Source organism: Muscardinus avellanarius (genome assembly GCF_963383645.1).
Source record: "Muscardinus avellanarius genome assembly, chromosome: 16".
Lineage (NCBI taxonomy): Eukaryota > Metazoa > Chordata > Mammalia > Rodentia > Gliridae > Muscardinus > Muscardinus avellanarius.
In genome coordinates this window covers 49,147,677-49,171,783 of record NC_137802.1, presented here as the reverse complement: position 1 = coordinate 49,171,783, position 24,107 = coordinate 49,147,677, and the positions used below count along the sequence as shown (strand labels likewise).

Sequence of the window (24,107 nt, the reverse complement as noted above, 5' to 3'; positions counted from 1 at the left end):
ACTAGTTCAGGTTTTGAGGCATCTCGACGGTTAATTTTTTTCCAAACAAATGCCTCAAAAACAGAGATGGAGAAAGGGAGAGGGAGATAGGAAGAGGAGGGAAAAGGGAGAGAAGGAGGGGCCAGAGGAGAGATGGAGGGGGAGAAAATGGGCAAAAAGAAAAGACTGGGTTAAGTCTACCAACTTGCCCAAGAATGCCTTTCTACAACCTGCTTTATGTGCAGGGAGAGGGGCATATCTTTTGTCAATGAAGAGCAAATTTTAAGGATGAGTAACTTATTTGGAAAAAAAAGGTATGTTCAAGATGCTCAATAGGGGAGGGGGTGTTCACTTAAAAGCAAAAAATGTGAGATGGTGGAGAGGAAGGAAACATTTATTTAAATCAGCCAGGCCACTGTGTGTTTCCCTTCTAGCCCAAAAACCTAAGAGCAGCTCAAATTTTATGAACACTATTCTCTTTCAAAGGGGGGTGAGATCTAAATTAAAATTCAAAAGAAAGAAACCATTAAAAAAAATAAAAAACAAAACTCCAAAAACTTTAAAAACCAAAGAGAGCCTCTCCGGAGCCATCTCAAAACAGAAACTTCTTTCTTCTGCTCAAGAAGTGCAGGCAATAAGCTAATACAACATTTACTTTTCAATTTAATGACCCTCTCCATATTCTCTATTTATCTCCTAGGTAGAGTTGAAGTAAATGTTCTGGCTATAGCCCATCCAAGGGGAACTGGTGCCGACATCATTTTGTAAGTCGCCTGCTAATAGCAAGTGAGCAAGGAATACAACGGACAGCTTTGCAGTAGCCAAATGCAGATGATTACCTCGCTCTGGCAAGTGATTTCATTAAAGGTTCAGAGGACTGGATGGAAAGATGGACAGGGAAGGAATCTTTCAGGACACTGAAGTCTCTGGGTTAGTAAGGAACTCCTCTCCCTCTTCCCCCTCTTGGTGGGACTCTTGTAGGCCCCCGATAGAGTTTTCCATAAGCAGAAGTTTGAGCTGGGGCCCCCCAGTGAAGGCTTGCTCCTGAGCTGCTGGCCCCAGTGGTTCCTGGCCCGGGATCCCCATAGTTTTGCAACTTGGTCTCTGTGTGTACCACAGAGTTGCTGCTTCCCTCAGCCTTCAGGAATGGTTGCCCAACCACTGAGTGTAAAGCTACGGGAACCCTGGCAAAACGAAGATCCTGATCCCCTGGGAACTGCACTGACCCTGTGCCCTGGTAACTGCTGGACTCCCCAACGTGGCTCACAGAGCCTGAGAAGGTCCTGTTCTTCACCAGGGTCTGGACCAAGGATTCTGTCAAGGCTGGACCAGAGTTGCGCTCATCAGTGTCAGTGGCACTGAACCCTGTTTCAGGCCCATCCGTGTTTCCGTAAGTCCTGTTTGGATGGGGTCGGGTGGAGTACTCCATTGGTCTCAAGGCCTGGTGCTCATGTGGCAGGTGGCCAGGAGGCTCTGCTTCAGGCTGGGATAAAAGTTGCAGCAAGGCGGCTGTCACGGCGGGGTTCAACTCCTGGGGGGCGCTGGAAAGATCGCCTTCAACCAGAGGGGGTGGAGGTGGCGGCGGTGGAGGTCCAGGGGGCTCAGGGGGCCTCTTCTCTGGTGGAAGAATGTGAGGAGGACATGCTGTGGAAGGGTTACTTCTTTTAAACACCATCTTAAAAATCACATGTGATTATAAACACAAACATAAACACACACACACACACACACACACACACACTCTCACATACACACAAGCACGCTGCCCAACATAAACAAATATCAAAATAAGTAACCAGATACATAAAGAATAAAATCTTGGGATCAGGAAATTGCAATTTATAAATAAAATCAGGTGATTAAAACAGTTGCATGCTGGATATAACAGCTGGTATAAAAAGATAATATGTTTCAAATGACTATTCTGGTTTTTGTCTGCGATTTCCTCCATCTCCTTCCTTAAAGAACTGTTCTAATATGTAGAATGTTGGCAGCTTCCCCGGCCCTTTTTGCTGTTAGATCAAAACATTATTGAAAATATGGCAGAAAGTAAGAAGATGAAAGGGAACAATATACATGCTGTGGTCACATTTCTAAAACATAATCTTGCTGCACAACAGAGACCTTGCATGGACGTGGCCAACAATTTACAGAACATTTGATGATATAAGGTTAACCTGAAATAGAACTTAAAGAATATACAGGAGAGATGAAATAAAGTAAAAACTTATTACTATCATGTATAAAAAATACTTAGTTACCTCTCTCAATAACCATACATTTTCTGAAGGCTAGTCACAACCACACTGCCATTTAGCTTCTTATGTCATAATAAAGACTAAAAGTACTCTTCTATAATGATTTTGTTTTGTTATTTTACCTTCTACATTTCTTCCATGCTATGAAACAAAAACCACTATAGCAGTATCATGCAGAATGGGTTGCTGTTGCTGATAAACATGTTTATCCTGGAGAGTGTCAAAAACTTAGTATTTAGAAATGTACTGAACTCATACTACACACAATCTTTACAACAATCTTTGTCTTTCTCAAATCACTTGCCCAGACTTTTTCCACTGGTTTCTATATTTGCCTAAGCATAGCAATTATTTGTCTGATAATGAACTCCTGCCCAGGCAGGAGAGGAGAGATGTAAGATGGTTTGAATTTGAGGAAATACAAAGTCACTAAGACATATAATTGGGAGACACTCTGCTAAAGAAAAGGTTTAATATTTTGGATATCTTCCAAATGAATAATTTTTCTTCTCTCCATGGAAGCATATTTTAAAATATCCATAGAATTATTCTTTCATTATCAGAACTAGTGATTTAAAGTCCTTATGTAGACAAGCCAAAGTGAGTTTTTAGTCATAGAAGATATTTTGATAACATTTACCTTGATTATATTTTGCAAAAACAATTAGGAAATAAGTCTGTATTCCCTAAGTATGCAGATGAAAGCACTCTGAAAATGCTACAAAATTCTAAGGTTGTGAAGTATATGATCAGGTCCTATAATGTAACATACAAGAAGGGTGACCAAGAGTCCCAATTTCCCTGGGACTGAGATGGTTCCCACGTTGCCAACTTGAAGTTCTAAAATCAGACGGGCCGGGCATGGTGGCACATGCTTGTAATTCCAGTACTTAGGAGGCTAAGACAGGAGGATCACAGGTTCGCGACCAGCCTCGGCTACATAGTGAGTCCCTCTGCAACTTAGTGAGCCCAAAGAATAATAATAATAATAATAATAAAAAATAGGGCTGGGGTTGTAGATAGGAGGTAGAATGCCCCTCGGTCTAATCACCAGTTCTGTAAATAAATAAATAAAACCAGACAGGGTAGTCCAAGGATGAGCTAATTATCCTATATGTAGTACCTACCAAGTTATTTGTTGACTGGCTGGCTGCTTGGCTGAGTAGCAGGGGAAAGTTAATCTAAGGAAAAAAATTAGCCATGGAAAATTCACAAATTGGACAGCAGGTATCGGCTAAATGGAGTACAAGCATCTATGATTTCATAGCTTTCTGCTATGAACACAATACTACATAGCTCTATATATGAACATCAAAAAACTGTCATTTTTGGGGGGTAGTGGAGTTAAACCCAGTAGGGATCTATATCCACATCTTTTTTTGAGAGAGACTCAATAAATTGCCTTGTCTGGCCTAGAACTTCTGATTCTCCTGCCTCCAACTCCCAAGTAGTTGGAATTATAGGTGTGTGCCACCTCGCCTGGCAGTTGCAGTCTTTACATGTATGTTGGGAGGTGGGGACTGGGGGACATTCTATATTATACTCCTAACTCTTTTGTGTGTGTAACCCAGGGGCCTTCTACCTCTGAGCTTTACCTCTAGCCCTATTTTTTTACTTGGAAACAGGGTCTCATCAAGTTGCTGAGAACCTAAATTGGTGAGGTTGACTTCAAACCTGCAATCCACCTGTCTTAGCCTCCTAAATACTGGAATTACAGGCCACCATGTTCAGCTCTTTTTTTTGTTGTTGTTGTTGAAAGAGTGTCTTGCTAAGTTGCTGAGGCTGGTCTTGAATGTGCAATCCTGATTCAGCCTCCAAAGTACTAGGATTAAAAGTGTGCACCACCACGACCGGCTTTAAGCATTTTTAAAAGTATTTCGGGACTGTACAACAAATGGAACATTAGGGTTTTTTTGGTAGTACTAGGGATTGAACCCAGAGGTGTTCTACCTCTACCAGCCCTATTTGATTTTAAAATAGTAATCTCACTAAAGTTGCTGAGACTGGCCTTGAGCCTGTATTCCCATCTCAGCCTCCCGAGTACTGAGAATATAGTATGTGCCACAGTACCTAGCTGAACATTAGGTTTTCAAAGACTAAGGAGAAATAATTATAAAAAATATATAACTCCAAAAGTGGAAAAATCTAAACTTACATTCTCCCAGCTATACCACTTTTCATATTTAAACTTCTCATTTTATAAAAATGAACTAATTGTGTTTCAACAGAACTAATTCTTGGGTTCAAATTCTTTTTCATGTATAAAATGAAAATTCTTTTTCAATAAAGTTTAGTAAAGCAGATGGATTTTTTTTTTTTTTTTTTTTTTGGTGGTACTGGGGTTCCTGGAAGCCCTTCTACCTCCAGGCTACACTCCCAGACATATTTTTACATTTTCATTTTGGAAACAGGATCTCCTAAGCCAGTGCGTGCGGCTGGCTTCGAACCTGCGCGATCCTCCTGTCTCTGCCTCCCAAGCGCAGGGATTACAAGCGTGCGCCACCACGCCTGGCTAAAGCAGATGGATTGTAAAGAACCATTAAAGTTAATAAAACTTCTTAGAGGAATTAAGAATAAATTATGAATTATAAATCATACAGTTTTTTTTTTTTTTTTTTTTTTGGTAGTACTGGGGGTAGAATCCAGGAGCTACCTCTGGGCTTTACTCCAGATCTATTTTATTTTTTTATTTTTATTTTTTCTGCGGGTCTGGTGATGGAACCCAGGGGCATCTGACTTCCGAGCTACACCCCCTGCCCTATTTTTTATTATTTATTTGGAAACAGGGTCTCACTAAGTTGCCAAGAGCCTAAGTAGCTGAGGCTGGCTTCGAACCTGTGTGATCCTCCTGTCTCAGCCTCCCAAGTACTGGGATGACAAGAGTGTGCCACCACACCCGGCCTGTATTTTATATTTTATTTGGAAACAGGGTCTAAGTTGCTGAGAGCCTCACTAACTGAGGCTGGCTTTGAACCTGTGCAATCCTCCTGTCTCAGTCTCCCAAGTGTGGGGATTACAAGTGTGCACCACCACACATGGCTAAATCATAGTTTTAATGTTGCCAATCCCTAACAGTTCTATACTGAAGAGAGGTATTAAGTACATATAAAAATAACTTTTTTTTTGGTACAGGGGATTGAAACAAGGGGCATTCTACCTCTGAGCTGGTCCACTAGCTCCTTTTTTTTTATTTGAAATAAGGTCTTGCTAAGTTGCTGAAGTTGCACTCAAATTTGTGATCCTCCTGTCTCATCCTCCTAAGTACGGGGATCACAGGTATATGCCACTTCACCTGCATTTGACTTTTTTCTTTTTTTGGTGGTTGGTACTGGGGTTCCTGGAAGCCCTTCTACCTCCAGGCTACACTCCCAGATGTATTTTATATTTTAATTTGGAAACAGGGTTTCTTAAGCCAGCAAGGCTGGCTCCGAACCAGTACGATCCTCCTGTCTCTGCCTCCCAAGCGTGGGGATTACAAGCGTGTGCCACCACGTCCGGTTTGCATTTGACTTTGACTGTCACCCTTTCCTAACAAGTTCAGAATAACCAAACGTAGCCAAAATGATACAGGTTGTCACCTTCTCAGGTTTATACAGTCTGCCCTCTGGTGGAAGTCTAATGAACAGCAAAAAGGTCAAGTAAGATATCAAGGGAGAAACTGGAACAGGGGAGACATCATACAGACATCAACTGGATAATCCAGGGGTGACCACAATAATTAGTTGTGGCAATTTTATACTCCTCTCTAAAAAGCAAAAACAACAACTACTGGCCAGAGTTCAGGCTTTAATTTTAGTGTAAGTTCATCATGTAGCTGATATAGGCAGATTTATTTATTATTTTGTGGTACTAGGGATTAAACTCAGGGTTATTCTAGCTCTGAGCTACTCTCTCAGCCCTACTTTATCTTCTGCTTTGAAACAGTCTCATTAAAGTTGTGGAGAGCTTTCACTTGGTTGCTGGGGCTGGCTATGAACCTGCAATCTTCCTGTGTCAGCCTCCCAAGTACTAGGATTACAAGTGCACACCACCACACCCAGATCTAGGCAGATTTATTTAAACTCTCTTAACTATAGTAAATTCCTATGTATAAAAGGGGTTAATTTTATTGTCTCCCAGTTTGAGAAATCTCTACATATAAAAAATAGCTTATGCATTTGACCCCATACCAATGAAAATAAATCATATACTTTCTACACCATTCCATATAAAATGTGAATGCAGGACCCTAAAATTGAAGATTAGTACATCTCTTAAGACTTTGTGCCTCTTCTTAGTCCCCAATTCATGGGGTCTTCATGGACAGTGAAAATTTCCAAGGACTTGAAAACACTTCCACAGAAGATTTTGAAAACAAATTGTGAATCAGATTTGACTAGAGAATTTAAACTTCTTTTCCCTCTAATAAATTGCATTCCATGTTCATTTGAGATCAAGGTATAACATTTTCCTCCCTCCCCCCCCCCTTTTTTTTTGATAATGCTCATTTTCTGATCTGGGTTCATTTCATTGTCTCTTTCAGCAACACAGATTTAAAGGAATCACTTTATGTGCTATTATTTTTTGGAAAGAAAATGTATGGTTTTAATGATCTACTTAGAACTATTCTCAAATTGTTCTTTAGGAAATTTAAATGGTGTTATATTAGGGTTTTCTTGACTGTATCCTCCAGGTAAGACTTGAATCCAGCATCCACTCCACCAGAAGTAAAGAAGTACAATATGATAATGTTTGTCTGGAAGTCAGATTTTCTAGGAACTGCTGGCCACCACACACATTAGTTCAAGATGTATCACTAGCTATGGCTGTGTTTTCCTTGAATGAACAGAGGAGCTTTACTTACCTATATATCCCAGGAAATAGGAAAAAAATCAGTTTATGAAAGGTGCTTTGGGAAGCTTGAGAATTAAATAAAAGAAGATGAGTAAGAGATAAATTACATGATGATAATTTCTCCTGTAGATTAGGTTACAGAAAAAAAATGAAACTGAGGGTTTTGATGTGAAAAAAAAAATTGTTAAAAGAGATTTTTAAGAGGACCAACAGCACCTGAACTCAATGAGATTCATGACCGGTCTGTTTACCTGCTGCCTCCTCCTGTGGCATTGTGGGAGTTCTTCGAGGCCCCTGTGGCCCACTATTCTTGTCACTGTTGTTTTCCTCCAGGTTGCCTGTTGGCTCCTGGGTTTTCACCAGCTGACTCAAGAGAACTGCCAATACATTCTGCATGTCAGCTGGTGCACTTGAAGTTTCAGGGGTTGTCTGCTCTGCTGAAGGGAGGACTACTGGAGCAGGAGGTGCCTCCTTCACAGACTCCTCAGGGGCTACGGGTTCTGAGTCCTGTTGCTGGGAAGTGGCTTCTGTCAGGGCACTGATGGATTGGTTCAGGGCTTCCAGCTGCTGTTGCATCTCTGGGTTAGAGTGGATGTTAAGCAGCTGTGCCATTTGAGGGATGCTCAGGTCAGTTTGGCTCTGCAGCAGGTTCAGTAACACTGCTAATTCACTTTGATTCAGCTGCTGGGTGATGTCACCAAGGCCTGTGGGGAAGAGAGTGGAGCCAGTGTAAGAGGACAGGCAGGGCAAGGGCCCTTTTCCTTTCTCAACTGGCAATAGCAGCTTATAATATTCAAAGAATAAGGTTTTATTATGAATTTCTCATTTTTCATGCCTCAAATTGTCATGTCACGGTTTGTTATTCTTCACACTGCTTAAAAATACATTATCTTTGCATTTTGTGTAAAAAGTTATTTTAAGGGCTGGGAATGTGGCTGAGTGGTAGCATACTTGCCTAGCATGTGTAAGGCCCTGAGTTTAATCCCCAGTACCACCAAAATTTAAAAAAAAGAAAAAAAAGCCGGGTGTGGTGGCGCACGCTTGTAATCCCCGCGCTTGGGAGGCAGAGACAGGAGGATCGCGCAGGTTTGAAGCCAGCCGCGCGCGCTGGCTTAGGAGACCCTGTTTCCAAATAAAAATGTAAAAATAGGTCTGGGAGTGTAGCCCAGAGGTAGAAGAGCTTCCAGGAACCCCAGTACCACCACAAAAAAAAAAAAAAAAAAAAAAAAAAACCACATTTCATTTTATCTGTATTATGTTCAAGGCCAGTAATTTTCTTTTCTTTTTTGCCATACTGGGGATAGAACCCAGGGGCATTCTACCTCCAAGCTACACCCCCAGCCCTAATATTTATTCTTTTTTTGAAACAAGGTCTCACTAAGTTGTGGAGGTCCTCACATGTTGCTAAGGCTGGCCACAAACCTGCAATCCTCCTGTCTCAGCCTCTCAAGTACTGGAATTACAAGTGTGTGCCACAACACCTGGCTTATATTAGTAATTTTCAATCCAATTATACATAAGAATTACTAGCAGATAGTTTGAACCCAAAGGCAATATACCTCCAAGCTACGCCCCAGCCTGATTTTATTTCTTATTTGGAAACAGGGTCTCACTAAGAGCCTCACTAAATTTCTGAGGCTGGCGTTAAACTTGCAATCCTCCGGTCTAAGCCTTCCAAGTACTGAGATTACAAGCATGTGCCACCACGCCTGGCACTAGCAGATTCTAAAATTCAGACACCGTTCAAGAATGTTCATGAATTCTGGACTTTATACATTCATGCTTCATCCCTAGAGATCTGGCAAGTTCTATTTATTTATAAAGCTATTTATTTTTAAAGTTTCCTAGGTGGTTCTAATGGGTAGTCACTGTTGAGAATCACAGTTGTAGATGGACAGGGAAGGAAAAGTCAATCAGAAAAAGATCTATAGTTCAGGAAAAGTGGTGGTACCACAAGAGAACTATTTTGCTGTAGTAGTCCACTATGACAGTTTTAGATATATTTAGATCAAATAACAGTCTACAAAATGAAATACATCTAACAACTATAACATGATTAGATTCTAAGGTCTTAGCAAATCTAACAATAGGGCTCTAAATTATGTGTTAGAAAGCCATGGGTAAACTTTACATTAAAATTTGCATACCTAATTAACTGACTTATATCAAACAGCTAATTGAGATATAGTATTCCTTTTTTTGTTGTTGTTGTTGCAGGTCTGGGGATGAAATCCAGGGGCATTCGACCTCCAAGCTACACCCCTGCCCTATTTTTTATTCTTTATTTTGAAACAAGGTCTCACTAAGTTGTGAAGGGCCTCACTAAGTAGCTGAGGCTGGCCTGCAAACCACGATCCTCTGGTCTCGGCCTCTCAAATGCTGGGATTATAAGCTTGCACCACCATGCCTGGCTAGTATTCTTTATTTCAAGGGGAAAAACCCATCTATTGTAGACTTCCTGAACGATATGTACAAAACATGGTTCATCTTCTCCCCTAAAACGAGGACATCAGTTTCTTTTCTATTGCCTTACTGGACAAAACTAAAAGACACACACACATACTCCTTGCAGATGACCTTCAAAATTTGCCCCAATGTGCTTAATAAAAGCACAAAGATCTGATTTCAGCACTGACCTACTGCATCCCCAGCCCCAGGCTCCACTTTGCTAGGAGCAGGCTGAGGTGGTGCTGGGCTACTGTTCTTCACAGGCTCAGCACTTGTCCCTGAGGTAGTTTCTTTTCGAGAGGCTTTGGATGGAGGTGGCTCTTCTACCACAATACCACTTTGTCGTTGCCTTCGCCGCTTCTTACTCCACAGTTCATGGCAATCCTGCCAGTGAGGGAGGCTGGAAAAAGACAAAGCAAAGGGTAATGCAATAATGAATGAATAAAGAAATAAGGAATTTAAAGAGAGAAAGCAAGAAACATGGGAAATGGAAATAATAAGGAAAACATAAAAATTAGTAAATAGTATCAATATATAAGAAATCACGGCAACTGAGTATGGTGGTGCATGCCTGTAATCCTAGTACTTGGGATGCTATAGGAGATTGGAGGTTCAAGGCCAGCCGCAGCAACTTAGTGAGGCTCTTAGCAACTTAGTGAGACCCTGTTTCAAAAACTAAAATAGGTTTGGGGTATAGCTCAGAGGTAGAATGCCCCTGGGTTCAACTCCCATTACCACAGAGGCAAAAATAAAGAACCATGGCATCTGGGTACAATGGTACATGTCCATAATTCTAGTTACTTGGGGAGTGTGAGACACAAAGATCACAAGTTTGAGGCCAGTCTTGGCAATTTAATGAGATACTGTCTCAAAATAAAATTCAAAAAAAGGGCTGGGGGTGTAGCTCAGTAATAGAACAAATCTAAGTTCATTCTTCAATACCATGAAAAACTGAAAGAATATGAATGAATCATGGCAGATAATAGACTGAAGAAATAAATGCCCAAAAGGTTTATACAGTGAGAAATGAGGATTCTGCTAATATTAGGGCCATATCTGCTATATAAACTTCCATATTCTGGTCAAATTTTGTTCTTCCTTAATATAACAGAAATAAAGGAGAACTTTATTGGTCAAATTTAAGGTGGCAAAAAATAGGCAGAAGCAGAGCGTGGTGGCACATGCTTGTAATCCCAGCATTTGGGAGGCTGAGACAGGAGGATCCAGGTTCAAGGACAGCCTCAGCTACTTAGTGAGGCCCTTTGCAACTCAGTGAGACCCTGTTTACAAATAAAGAATAAAAAACAGGGCTGAGGGTGTAGCTGAGAGGTAGAATGTCTCTGGGTTTCATCTTTAGTACCGCAAAAAAAAAAAAAAGAAAGAAAAAAAAGAAAAAGAAAAAAAAAACGGCAGAGATTACTGGCTTGTTAAAAACTACAAAAAGTTGAGCCAGAGCTGGGCATGGTGGTGCACGCTTGTAATTCTAGCATTTGGGAGGCTGAGACTGGAGGATCACGGTTCACGGACAGCCTCAGCTACTTAGTAAGGCCCTTTCCAACTCAGTGAGACTGTTTCAAAATAAAGAAGAAAAAAAAGGGCTGGGGCTGTAGCTCAGAGGTAGAATGCCCCTGGGTTCCATCCCTAGTACTGCAAGAAAAAAACAAAAAAAGGAGCCAGTGTGGTGGTACACGCTTTTAATTCCAATACTTGGGAGGCTGAAACAGGAAGATCACAGGTTCAAAGCTACTTAGTGAGATCCTGTTTCAAAATAAAAAATAAAAAATAGGGCAGGGGTTATTGCTTGGAGGTAGAATGCTTCTGAGTTAAATCTCCAGTACTGGGGGGGGGGGTAAGAAAACTACAAAATGTTTAGGAAAACCTGGTGTGGAGGGCACACCTGTAACCCCAGTACTTGGGAGGCTGAGAAAGGAGGATCACAGGTTCTAGGCCAGCCTCAGCAATAAAGCGAGACCCTGTTTCAAAGTAAAAAAATAAAAATTAAAATGAGTTGGAGTTATAGCTCAGAGGTAGACTGTCTTAGGTTTAATGCCCAGTACCAGAAGAAAAAAGTAAAAAGTTGTGGGAAGACGGTGATTTAAGTCTTAGAACCAGTCTTGGGGATATAGCTCAATGGAAGAGAACTTGCCTAACATTCATAAAGCCCTGGGTTCAATCCCCAGCACCTAAATTAAAGAATTTTAAATATTGGAACCATATAAATATGTGATTAAATGACCTCAGTGAAAAATCAGTTTATGTGTTATTTGATTGATGAAGCCCGAAGACTGGTTCTTTCCTCTTTCTGCCTACTGAGTTTCCATGACTGCGTGTCAACTTTTTCATGTGTTTAATACTCTGTATTATCTGACACATTTCCAGACTTCCCCATACTCAATAATTTACAGTACAAGTAGGTCAAATATTACTACAAAATCTCTATAACAGGAATTCTCAAATTTTGGTAAAAACCTTATGCCTTTCAAGCCACATTCAGTGTATCAAAATTTTAGTGCAACAGATGATTCTGGACATTTCTTTGGAGTAGTCAGAATTAGTTACTACCTACTTATATACTAACATCCTATCCATCATTTCGTTAAAACATTCACTTTTTCTTGGGGGCTTGCAGGGGGGACAGGGGATTGATCCTAAAGCATTCTACCTCTGAGCTATACCCCCAGCCCTTTTTATTTATTTATTTTATTATATTATTATTTTTTTGGCAGGTCTGGTAATGGAACCCAGGGCATTCAACCTCCAAGCTACACCCCCTGCCCTATTTTTTATTCTTTATTTTGAAACAGGGTCTCACTAAGTTTTGGAGGGCCTCACTAAGTAGCTGAAGCTGTCCGTGAACTGCAATCCTCTGGTCTCAGCCTCCCGAATGCTAGGATTACAAGCGTGCATCACCACGCCCAGCTTTTATTTATTTTGAAATAGGGTCCTGCCTAGTTGCTGAGGCTAGCCTCGAACCTGTGATCCCTCTGTCTCAGCCTCCCAAGTACTGAGGTTGTAAGTGTATACTACCATGCTGGCCAGTCCTTACGGTAAGAAAATGCCTAAAAATATATGACAAAAAGCTAATACTGTCAATAGATAAATTCAAAGATAAAAGCCCCCTCCCCAACCCTGGTGCTAGTGAAACAAGCCAGGGCCTTGCACAGAGAAGGCAAGTTCTCTATCACAGAACTACTTCCTCAGGTTCAATAAAAGACATTTTATAGCCAGGTATGGTGGCGCACATTTGTAATCCCATTATTTAGGTGGCTGAGACAGAAGGATAGCAGGTTTGTGGCCAGCTTCAGCAGCAACTTAGTGAAATCCTGTTAAAAAAAAATAGAGCTGGGGGTATAGTTCAGAGGCCCCGAATTTAATCCCCAGGAGCATGAAAGCGCGCACGCGCGCGCGCACACACACACACACACATAGTTTATGTGCCAGAATGTGGGATATGACCATAAAACCTCTGAAGAGCCTATAGAATATAGGAAGTTCATAAGGTTATGACAAAAGAGAGAAAAACTTTTTTTGTGTGTGTGGTACTAGGGATGGAACTCAGGGGCATTTTACCTCTGAGCTACACCCCCAGCCCTATTTTTTATTCTTTATTTTGAAACAGGGTCTCACTGAGTTGGAGAGGGCCTCACTAAGTAGCTGAGGCTGGCCTCGAACTGCAATCCTCCCGTCTCAGCCTTTCAAATGCTGGGATTACAAGTGTGCGCCACCACAACCGGCCACAAAAAACTTATTTTTTATATCAAAATTCAATGGCCCAGCTGGGCATCATGTCTCAAACAAGTAATTCCATTATCTGGGAGGCTGAGACAGGAAGATAACAGATTTGAGGACAATCTCAGCAATATTGAGGCTCTCAGCAACATAGCAAGACCCTGTTTCAAAATAACAAAATAGGCTTGGGGTATAGTTCAAAGTTGGACTCAATTGCCAGTACCACAAAAAATGCTGGGCATGGTAGTGCACGCTTATAATCCAGTGTTTGGGAGGCTGAGACAGGAGATTCACAAGTTCATGACCAGCCTCAACAATTAATGAGGCCTTTCACAATAGAGTGAGACTCTGCTTCAAAATAAAGAATAAAACAGTTCTGGGGGTGTAGCTCACAGGTAGAATGCCCCTAGTTCCTAGAATCCCCAGTACCACATTAAAAAAAAAAAATTAAGCTGGGCGTGATGGCACACACTTGTAATCCCAGCATTTGGGAGGCTGACACAGGAGGATTGTGGTTCGAGGACAGCCTCAGCTACTTAGTGAGGCCCTTTGTAACTTGGTGAGACCCTGTTTCAAAATAAAGAATAAAAAATAGGGCTGAGGGTATAGCTCAGAGGTAGAATGCACAGGTTCCATCCCCAGTAGCCCCCCCTATACACACACAAACAAAAATAAAGCCAGGCATGGTGGTGCATACTTGTAATTCCAGCATTTGGAAGGTGGAGACCAGAGGATTGCGGTTCACTAACAGCCTCAGCTACTTATTGAGGCCTTTCGCAACTCAGTGAGATCCTGTTTCCCAAAAAAAAGACTAAAAATTAAGGCTGGGTGTGTAGCTCGGAGGCACAATGCCCCTGGGTTCCATCCCGGGTACCATTAAAAAAAAAAGAAAAAACAATGACCTGGCAGTGATGTACACTATTTAAAATCAGGAATGTCCTTGCAAGTGTGAGAAATATATGGTCATCACAGATTCAGGTGATTTGAACAGATGTAATGGTTAAGGGTAAAAACTAAACAAAATACTTCTTTGCTGTTGTTAGGGATCCAAGAAAAAAGAAGATTGCTTGCACTGAATTAGAACAAATATCATAGCTAAATCTATCCTACACTTAAACCAATAAAACAAACTTCTTCATTAACCATAAAACTCAAGGACACCAATCTATTTGGGGTTTATTTAGCCATATGCAGTTCTTTATCTTATTTTATTTTTATCAGTATTAAGGACTTAAACCTTAATTTGAGACATCCCAACCTGGTTGTTTTAGGGGGCCCATAAGAGATGGAACTGTGTTTAACACCCCCAGCTCTTTTTATTTTGACACAGTGTCTCACTAAATTGCTAAGGCTGTCAACAAATCTGTGATTCTCCTGCCTTAGCCTTCCCAGTGGCTGAGATTGCAGGTGTGCAACACCACATCCAGCCGCTGTTCTTCTTAACCTACTATTTTGTGTTCCTCATCTCCAGATATCTGGGGAATTTTAGGCCAAAGCTATCAGCACTTACTCTGGAGGAGCCATTTTGCTAAGTTCCACATCCTTAAGAAAGTCACTCTGTAGGGTCTGTTCAGCTGTACAACGCTTGCTAGGATCTAGTGTCAGCATATGGTCCAATAAATCAAGTGCTGCTGTAGGAATGCTGTGGAAAGGAAGAGAGAAAGGATAAGTTCACAATTATCCTACAGTTCTCAAACCTGTAACTTATGTCAAATGATCTCTAAAGTTCAAGCTTCATATGTAAAACTAAGGAAAGGAACCGGAAATTGACTAGCAAACAAGCAGAATTCCTCTCACCCAGGATTTAGGAAATGCTACAATACAGGTAAAAACCATCAAGACAATAGTTCTATTCTCTCGTTTCCTTGAAGGTCAAAAGGACTAAGAGGAAATTCATATATAGTTAAAAATAAAGTGATTTTCTATTGTCTGAAGCTCTAGAAGAAAGGATCACAAAAGGGCTATAATGAAATTCATATTCATATAGAATTCAAAAACAAAATGTTGCTATAGTAAATTAGGACAACAGTAACTCCCAGGACAGGAATGAGTCAAGTCACAACACAAACTAGACCAGATATAAGATGTACATTTTTGGCAAACTCACAAAGAGAATTCTTCTCGTAGACGCCTTCTATATTGCTTCTTCGGTTTCATAGTGTTAAAGTAGGGCAGCTTGATAACATCAGGCCACACAGCTGGACAAGGGCTTCCACAGAGACGGCTGGAAACAGAGCAAATAGCAAGAGCAAGGAATTAAGTGAGTCAGCATCATGAATGCTGAAGATTCTACAAACAGAAATTGTTATCTCCCGATGTTTGGGGAATCTTTGCTTATAATATCAGAGTATATAGAAAGGTAAAATATGACCTTACTTCTTTAAGGAAAGAAACAATAGGACAGAAAGAATTTGCTACGAGACAGCAGGAGAAAATATTGGCATAAGAAAGAACAAAAAATAGCGCCGGGCGTGGTGGCGCACGCTTGTAATCCCCACACTTGGGAGGCAGAGACAGGAGGATCACGCAGGTTCAAAGCCAGCCATACTGGCTTAAGAGACCCTATCCTGTTTCCAAATGAAAATATAAAATAGGTCTGGAAGTATAACCCGGAGATAGAAGGGTTTCCAGGAACCCCAGTACCACCAAAAAAATAAAACTAAAAATAATCCACACATTTGGTTTTATAAAACATGTTTTAAAATCACCTAAACAAGCCAGGAGTATGGCGCACTCTTGCAATCCCCGTGCTTGGGAGGCAGAGACAGGAGGATTGCGCAGGTTTGTAGTCAGCCTTGCTGGCTTAAGAGACCGTTTCCAAATAAATAAAAAATATAAAATTGGTCTGGGAGTGTAGCCTGGAGGTAGAAGGGCTTCCAGGAACCCCAGTACTACCAAAAAAACCACAAAACTTAAAGAAAAAAATCACCTATACAGGTTTTCATTACCAATTTTCTTATATTCAGTTAGTATTACTTTCAAATACTGAAAATAATAGGAGTTGGTTTTATAGAGTTCCTAGAGGGAAAAGTTACAGAAGAGAGACTGAGACTGGAAATTCTGTTAAATAATTAGGAGTTTGCTGTGCAACAAAAATGAACTATATATTACCTTTTAAAATGTCTATATTGCACCAGGCGTGGTGGCGCACGCTTGTAATACCAGCATTTGGGAGGCTGAGACAGAAGGATCGCGGTTAGAGGACAGCCTCAGTCGGCTACTACTTAGTGAGGCCCTTTGCAACTCAGTGAAGAACCTGATTCAAAATAATGAATAAGCCGGGCGTGGTGGTGCACGCTTGTAATCCCTCCCTTGGGAGGTGGAGACAGGAGGATCATGCAGGTTCGAAACCAGCCTCGCTGGCTTAAGAGACTCTGTTTTCAAATAAAAAAAATACATAAAATAGGTCTGGGAGTGTAGCCCAGAGGTAAAAGTGTTCCATCCCCAGTACCACCAAAAAAACCCCACAAAACCAAAAACAAAACGCTAGGGGTATAGCTCGGAGGTAGAATGCCCCTGGGTTCCATCCTCAGTACTACAAAAATAAATAAATAAATAAATAAATGAATACAAAAAAGTCTAAATTGGGCATGGTGGCACATGCCTATAATCCTAGTACTTGGGAGGCTCAGAAAGGAGGCTCACAGGTTCAAAGATAGCCTCAGCAAGCAGTGAGACTCTCATCGACTTAGTGAGACCTTGTTTCAAAATAAGAAATAAAAATTGGGCTAGGGGTGTAGCTTGGAGATAGAATACCTCTAGGTTCAATCCTTAGTACCAAAAAACAAACAAAACAGTCTAGCTGGGTGTGACATGCCTATAATCCTGGTACTTGGGAAGCTGAGACAAAGGATCACAGGATCAAGGCAAGCACACATCAATTTAACAAGACCCTGTTTTCTAATAAAAAATACAATAGGGCTAGAGTTGTAGCTCAGAGGTAGAATGCCCTTAGGTTCAGAAGTCCCCAGTAACACACATTCATACTGAAAAATACCACCACCACCATAAAAAAAAAAAATCTATCTATTCATACACTGTATACCTTATTAAACTGACTTTTTTTTTTTGTGTGTGTGTGTGTGTGTGTGTGTGTGTGTGTGTGTGTGTGTGTGGTGCTGGGGGTGGAACCCAGGGGCTTTTCTAGCTCCAGGCTATACTCCCAGACCTATTTTTATATTTTATTTGGAAACAGGCTCTCACTAAGCTGCTGAGAGCCTCACAAGTAGCTGAGGCTGGCTTCGAACTTGTGCGGGCCTCCTGTCTCAGCCTTCCAAGCCGGCCTCTGGTTTTTTTTGGGTAGTACTAGGGTTAAGACACACACCTCTTTTACCTCTGGGCTATATCCCCAACCCTATTTTATTTTTTAGTTGGAAACAGGGTCTTGCTAGGTTCCTGAGAACCTCACTGAGTTGCTTGGAGCTGATTTCAAACCTGTGATCCTCTTGTCACAGTCTCCTAAGTACTGGGATTACAGGAGTACACTACACCCGACCTTTTGTGTGTGTGTGCGTGTTTGTGTATAGTACTGGAGATTGAATCCAGGGGCATTCTACTTCTGAGCTACATCCCCAGCCCTATTTTATTTTTTATGTTTTGAAACAGAGTCTTAAACTGAGGAAGGCCTGAGGCTTGATGCGAACCTGCAATTCTCCTCTTAGCCTCCCAAGTACTGGGATTACGAGCGTGCACCACCACCTCCAGCTATAAATTTAATATTACTCTAACCTCAGAATGAAACAAACCTCCTGAAAACGGTATGTTCCTTTTGTTCCGTTTTGTTTGTTTGTTTGTTTTGTGGTTTTTTTTGGGTGGTACTGGGGTTCCTGGAAGCCCTTCTAACTCTGGGCTACACTCCCATGGGCGACACTCCCAGACCTATTTTATACTTTTTTATGTGGAAACAGGGTCTCTTAAGCCAGCGCGCTGGCTTCGAACCTGCGTGATCCTCCTGTTTCCGCCTCCCAAGCGCGGGGATTACAAGTGTGCGCCACCACGCCTGGCTGCGTTTTGTTTTTTGAGACAGAATCTTGTTATGTTACCCATGTTGCCTTGAACTTTTGGGGCTCAAGTGATCTTCAAATCTCAGACTGCTAACTAGCTGGAACTATATATACCTGGCTGTGGCATAATTTTATAGGAACTAATAAATATGCAATGTAAAAATTACAAAGGAAAAATTGTGTATTTTTTTTTCTGTACCTCTGAGCATTTTACCTCTGAGCAACACCCCTGACCCTCATTTTTTATTCTTTATTTTTCAAGCAGAGTCTGAGTTGCAAAGGGCCTCACTAAGTAGCTGAGGCTGTCCGTGAACAACAATCCTCTAGTCTCCACATCCTGAATGCTGAGATTACAAGCGTGTGCCACAATGCCCAGCCTGGAGTACAGTTTTTTTAATATACACAGCCTATGACAAAATATAAAGTAAGCCTGACTAAGTAAAGAGAAACTTACTTGTATAATCATTTAATAGAATGACTGAAAAGTGTTAGGAATTGAAGGATTAGATTACCCATCACACCTTGGCAATCAAGAGTACATGCACAGCTGTACCTGATCAGTTCTAGCTGAGCCAGTTCCAGATTGGCTTGAAAAATAGGCTTCTTTGTGAACAATTCCCCAAGGATGCATCTAGGAGAAATAAAATTGAAAGGTTAGAAGAGAAATCTATGGAGCCTTTTAAAAATGTGTCTCAACAAACTTTTATAGTATAGTAGGCTGCATCCAATATATTATGTTGTAAACAAGCCCAGAATTTCAGTGTCTGGGCTTAATTTCAGAAAACATTTCTTCCAGTGAAAATATATAGTATAAATTATTCAAATGTGTCAGAAAATTAAATTTTTCTACCTGTAAAGAACAGTCTATAAGCAGAGAAGGAAGTCAAGAGTCTTTCATTTCTACTAAGCTACTGTAAATTAAATATATCATGTATTATAGCCCTTTTGGCACTGTATTTGCAAAACAAAAAAAAAACAAAAAAAAACAAAAAAACTACTAGCCATGATCAGTTTCAATAGGACTCTAAATAAATTATGCTTAAACTGCTTAATCTTTGCCATTTTGAAAAGAGATTTAAAAACTATATGAACATATTTAAATAGTACCAAGGCATCTTTCCCCAAATCACTTATTAATTGCAAAAGGAAAACCAGTAAGCTTTTTTTCTTGTAGCACTGGGAATTGAAACCAGGGGTCCTCTAATACTTAGCTACATCCCCAACCCTTACAAAGTTGGTGAGGCTGGCCTTGAACCTTTCCTGTGTGTGGTAATAAGAGCGGAACCCACCAGGCAGTGCACGCTTGTAATCCTAGTACTTGGGAGGCTGAGATGGGAGAATTGCAGGTTCAAGACCAGCCTTAGCTACTTAGTGAGGCCTTCCACAACTTAATGAAATCCCGTTTCAAATAAATAAATAAATAAATAAATAAATAAATAAATAAATAAATAAATAAAGTAGGGCTGGTGTGTAGATCAGAGGTAGAATGCTAGAATGCCCTTGGTTTCCATCCCCAGTACACACACACACACACACACACACACACACACACACACACACACACACACACTTGAACCTAAGGATGTTCTTCCTATGAGCTACACTCCAGACCTATTTTATTTCTTGGTTTGAAAAGAGTCTTAATAAGTTACTGCAGGCCATGCGTGGTGGCATGTGCTTGTAAACCCAGTGCTTGGGGGCTGAGATAGGAGGCCCGCACAGGTTCGAAGCCAGCCTCAGCTATTCAGACCTTGTTTCCAAATAAAGTATAAAAATAAGTCTAGGAGTATAGCCCAGAGGTAGAAAAGCCCCTGGGTTCCACACTCAGTACCACATTAAAAAAAAAAAAAGTTTCTGCTGCTGGCCTTGAAGCTATGATTCTGTCTCAGGACTGAGCACACCTTAAACAAATGACCAAAAATAAATTAAAGGGCAAACAAAATCTATAAAAGTAATGACACAATACTCTAAGAGAAAAGCTGGGCATGGTGGCGCACGCTTGTAATCCCAGCTGAGACCAGAGGATCACGGTTCGCGGACAGCCTCAATTATTTAGTGAGGCCCTCCGCAACTTAGTGAGACCCTGTTTCAAAATAAAGAATACAAAATAGGGCAGGGGTGTAAGTCAGAGGTCAAATGCCCCTGGGTTCCATCCCCAGACCCGCAAAAAAAAAAAAAAAAAAAAAAAAAAAAAAAAAAAATCCCCTAAGGGAAGCATTACTCTGCTTATGGAATATTACAGCCCCAAATGCATATTCTAAGCTGAGCATGGTGGCACACACCTGTAATCCCAGTAATTTGGAGGCTGAGACAGAAGAAACGACAGGTTCAAAACCAGCCTCAGCAATTTAGACCTGTTTCAAAATAAAAAATAATTTAAAGCCAGCATTTGTAATCCCAGCATTTGGGAGGCTTATGAGACAGGAGGATCACAGGTTCACGGCCAGCCTCAGCTGCTTAGTGAGGCTCTTTGCAACTCAGTGAGACCCTGTTTCAAAATAAAGAATATAAAATAGGGCTGGGGATGTCGCTCAGAGGTAGAATGCCCCTGGATTCTATCCCAGTACTAAAAAAAAAAAAAAAAAAAAAAAAAAAAATTAAAAAGGGGATTAAGCCAGGCATGGTGGTGCATACTTGTAATGATAGTACTAGGGAGGCTGAGACAAGAGAATCACAGGTTCGAAGACAGCCTCAACAAGTAGTAAGACTCATCAACCTACTGAGACCTTGTTTCCATGTAAAAATAAAACAGGGCTAGGGGTGTAGCTCAGAGGAGGATGCCTTTGGGTTCACTGTCCAGTGCCAAAAAAGGGTGAGGGGCTAAGGGTATAGCTTAGAGGTAAAATGTCCTTGAGTTCAATCCCAAGTACCACATAAATAAGTAAATTTTAAAAAATGTCAAAAAAGACAAAGGCTAAAACTGTTTGCAAAGTAAAGATAAACAAAAAGTAACTATCCAGGGGTGGTGGTACAAACCTGTAGTCTTTGCTACTTGAGAAGCTAAGGTGGAAGGATCACTTGGGTCCATGTTTTTTTTTTTTTTTGGGGGGGGTGGTACTGGGGTTCCTGGAAGCCCTTCTACCTCTGGGCTACACTCCCAGACCTACCTTTATACTTTTTTATTTGGAAATAGGGTCTCTTAAGCCAGCGCGGCTGGCTTCGAACCTGCGCAATCCTGTCTCCACCTCCCAAGCACAGGGATTACAAGCGTGCGCCACCATGCCCGGCTGGGTCCATGAGTTTGAAATGAGTCTGAGCAACATAGCAAGATCCCATTAAAAAAAAAAAAAAAAAAAAAAAAAAAAGCCAGGCAAGGTGACAAGTCTATAATCCCACCACATGCAAGGCTGAGACAGGAAGATCACAAGGTCCAAATGCCAGCACATGGTAATTTAGTGGGAGCCTGGTTAAAAATAAAAGATAAAAATTGGCCAGGCATGGAGATGCACGTTTGTAACCCCAGCATTTGGAGGATGGAGGCTGAGACAGGAGGATCGCGGTTTGCGGTGAGGCCTTCTGCAACTTAGCGAGACCTTGTTTCAAAATAAAAAATAAAAAAAATAGAGCAGGGGGTGTAGCTTGGAGGTAGAATGCCCCTGGGTTCCATCCCCAGACCAGAAATTAAAAAGAAAAAGAAAAAAAGAAAAGAAAAAGATGAGATGCCTCATGGGTCAATCCATAGAAATATTCACACACACGCACGCACCCATGCGCACAAACATACCCATACCCAAGTGCAATACATGATCCTGAACTGGTATATTCCCCTCTCATTCCTCTCTATCCAGGGCTGCAAGCACTATAGGCAAATATTCTACCACCAAGCTACACTGCCAGCACTCTTGATTGGGGGCTATTGTTTCTAGGAGATGATTAAGGTAATAATAAAACTGAAATATGGATCTTGTTATATAAAAATAGTCAATGTTAAATTTCTGAATTTGATTAGTCTTGTTCTTATGGGCTATATGTTAAATATTAAGAGAGAAAGACATTATAAGCAACTACTAGAACAGTTCTGAAAAATACTGAGTATATATAAACACATTTTATGTGTATGTGTTATATATATAATATACAATACAAGCCGGGTGTGGTGGCACATGCTTATAATTCCAGTACTTGGGAGGCTGAGATAGGAGGATTGCAGGTTCATGGCCAGCCTCAGCTACTTAGTGAGGCCCTCTGCAACTTAGTGAGACCCTGTTTCAAAATAAAAAATAAAACAAAATAGGAGCCGGGTGTGGTGGCGCACACTTGTAATCTCAGCATTTGGGAGGCTGAGACAGGAGAATCATGGTTTGAGGACAGCCTCAGCTACTATTTAGTGAAGTCCTTTGCAACTCAGTGAGACCCTGTTTTAAAATAAAGAATAAAACAAAAATAGGGCTGGGGGTGTAGCTCAGAGGTAGAATGCCCTGGGTTCCATTCCCAGTACTACAAACAAAACAAAACAAATCACACACCCCCCCAAAAAAATTAGGACTAAGAATGTAGCTCAGAGGTAGAATGCCACTGCTTTCAATCCCCACCACCACTGGGGATTTTTGTGGTACAGGGGCATTCTACTTCAGAGCTACACCTCCAGCCCTATTTTATTTTTTTATTTTGAAACAGAGTTTCACTAAGTCGCTGAAGCTGGCCTTATTATCCTGTATGAGCCTCATACTGAGATTGTAGGCATGCATCACTAAGCCCAGCTCACTAATTTTAGTGACTCTAATATGGAATCCCAGCATTCAGGAGGCTGACACAGGAGATCACAGGTTCAAGACCAAGCTCAGAACTTGGTGAGACTCTCAGCAATCTAGTGAGACACTGTTATGGAAAAAAACCAAACAAACAAAAGGGCTGGGAGTATAGCTCAGAGGTAGAACACCCCTGGGTTTAATCCCTAATATTATATATATATCCTCTGAGCTATTTATATAAGATCATTTACATAAAACACTACTTTTCCCTTCTACCCCATAAAACTTTAGAAATGAAAATTAATATGTAGTAATAGAAAGCATAATAGTGGTTTGCCTGGGAACAGAATGGTGTAGGAAGAGAAAGATTACAAAGGGGTACATGGAAACTTTTAGAGATTATTATTATCTTGGTTGTAGTGATCATTATCTTGGTTTCACTGTGTGATATATTATACCAAACTTTTCAAATTATATACTTTTTTTTTGCGGGTCTGGGGATGGAACCCAGGGGCATTCGACCTCTGAGCTACACTCCCTGCCCTATTTTTTATTCTTTATTTTGAAACAGGGTTTCACTAAGTAGCTGAGGCTGTCCACAAACAGCGATCCTCCAGTCTCAGCCTCCTGAATGTTGGGATTACAAGCGTGCACCACCACGTCTGGCTTATATACTTTATTTTTAAATTTTTTTAATTTTTTGCAGTACTGGGGACAGAACCCAGGGGCATTCTACTTCCGAGTTATACCCCCAGCCCTATTTTTTATCCTTCCTTCCTTTCTTCCTTCCTTCCTTTTTCTTTTTTTCTTTCTTTCCCTCCTTTTCTTTTCTTTCTTTCTTTCTTTCTTTCTTTCTTTCTTTCTTTCTTTCTTTCTTTCTTTCTTTCTTTTTCTTGGTGTTTTTTGGTAGTACTGAGGGTGGAACCCAGGGGCTTTTCTACCTCTAGGCTATACTTCCAGACCTATTTTATATTTTATTTGGAAACAGGGTCTCACTAAGTTGCTGAGAGCCTCACTACATAGCTGAGGCTGGCTTTGAGCCTATGTGATCCTCCTGTCTCAGCCTCCAAAGCACGGGAATTACAAGCGTGTACCACCACGCCTGGCTTATTCTTTCTTTTGAACAGGGTCTGTCTCATGAATGCTGGGATTACAAAAGAGTGCCA

At 41.0% G+C, this 24,107-nt stretch overlaps 1 protein-coding gene across 2 annotated transcripts in view; it reads right to left on the bottom strand.

Annotated features, from left to right (window-relative positions):
* Positions 1-910: 910 nt before the first annotated feature.
* Positions 911-24,107, bottom strand: part of CDK12 (cyclin dependent kinase 12) — a gene marked incomplete at both ends in the record, with an annotated part of 79,052 nt that continues 55,855 nt past the window's right edge. The window contains 6 exons of one of the 2 annotated variants that reach the window (XM_080714238.1): positions 911-1,623; positions 7,322-7,774; positions 9,707-9,918; positions 14,758-14,889; positions 15,355-15,471; positions 18,804-18,881. In XM_080714238.1, coding sequence (XP_080570364.1) covers positions 911-1,623; positions 7,322-7,774; positions 9,707-9,918; positions 14,758-14,889; positions 15,355-15,471; positions 18,804-18,881 — 1,705 coding nt within the window. The remainder of the gene's footprint in view (positions 1,624-7,321; positions 7,775-9,706; positions 9,919-14,757; positions 14,890-15,354; positions 15,472-18,803; positions 18,882-24,107) is intronic. The other variant, XM_080714239.1, reaches the window with a different exon arrangement.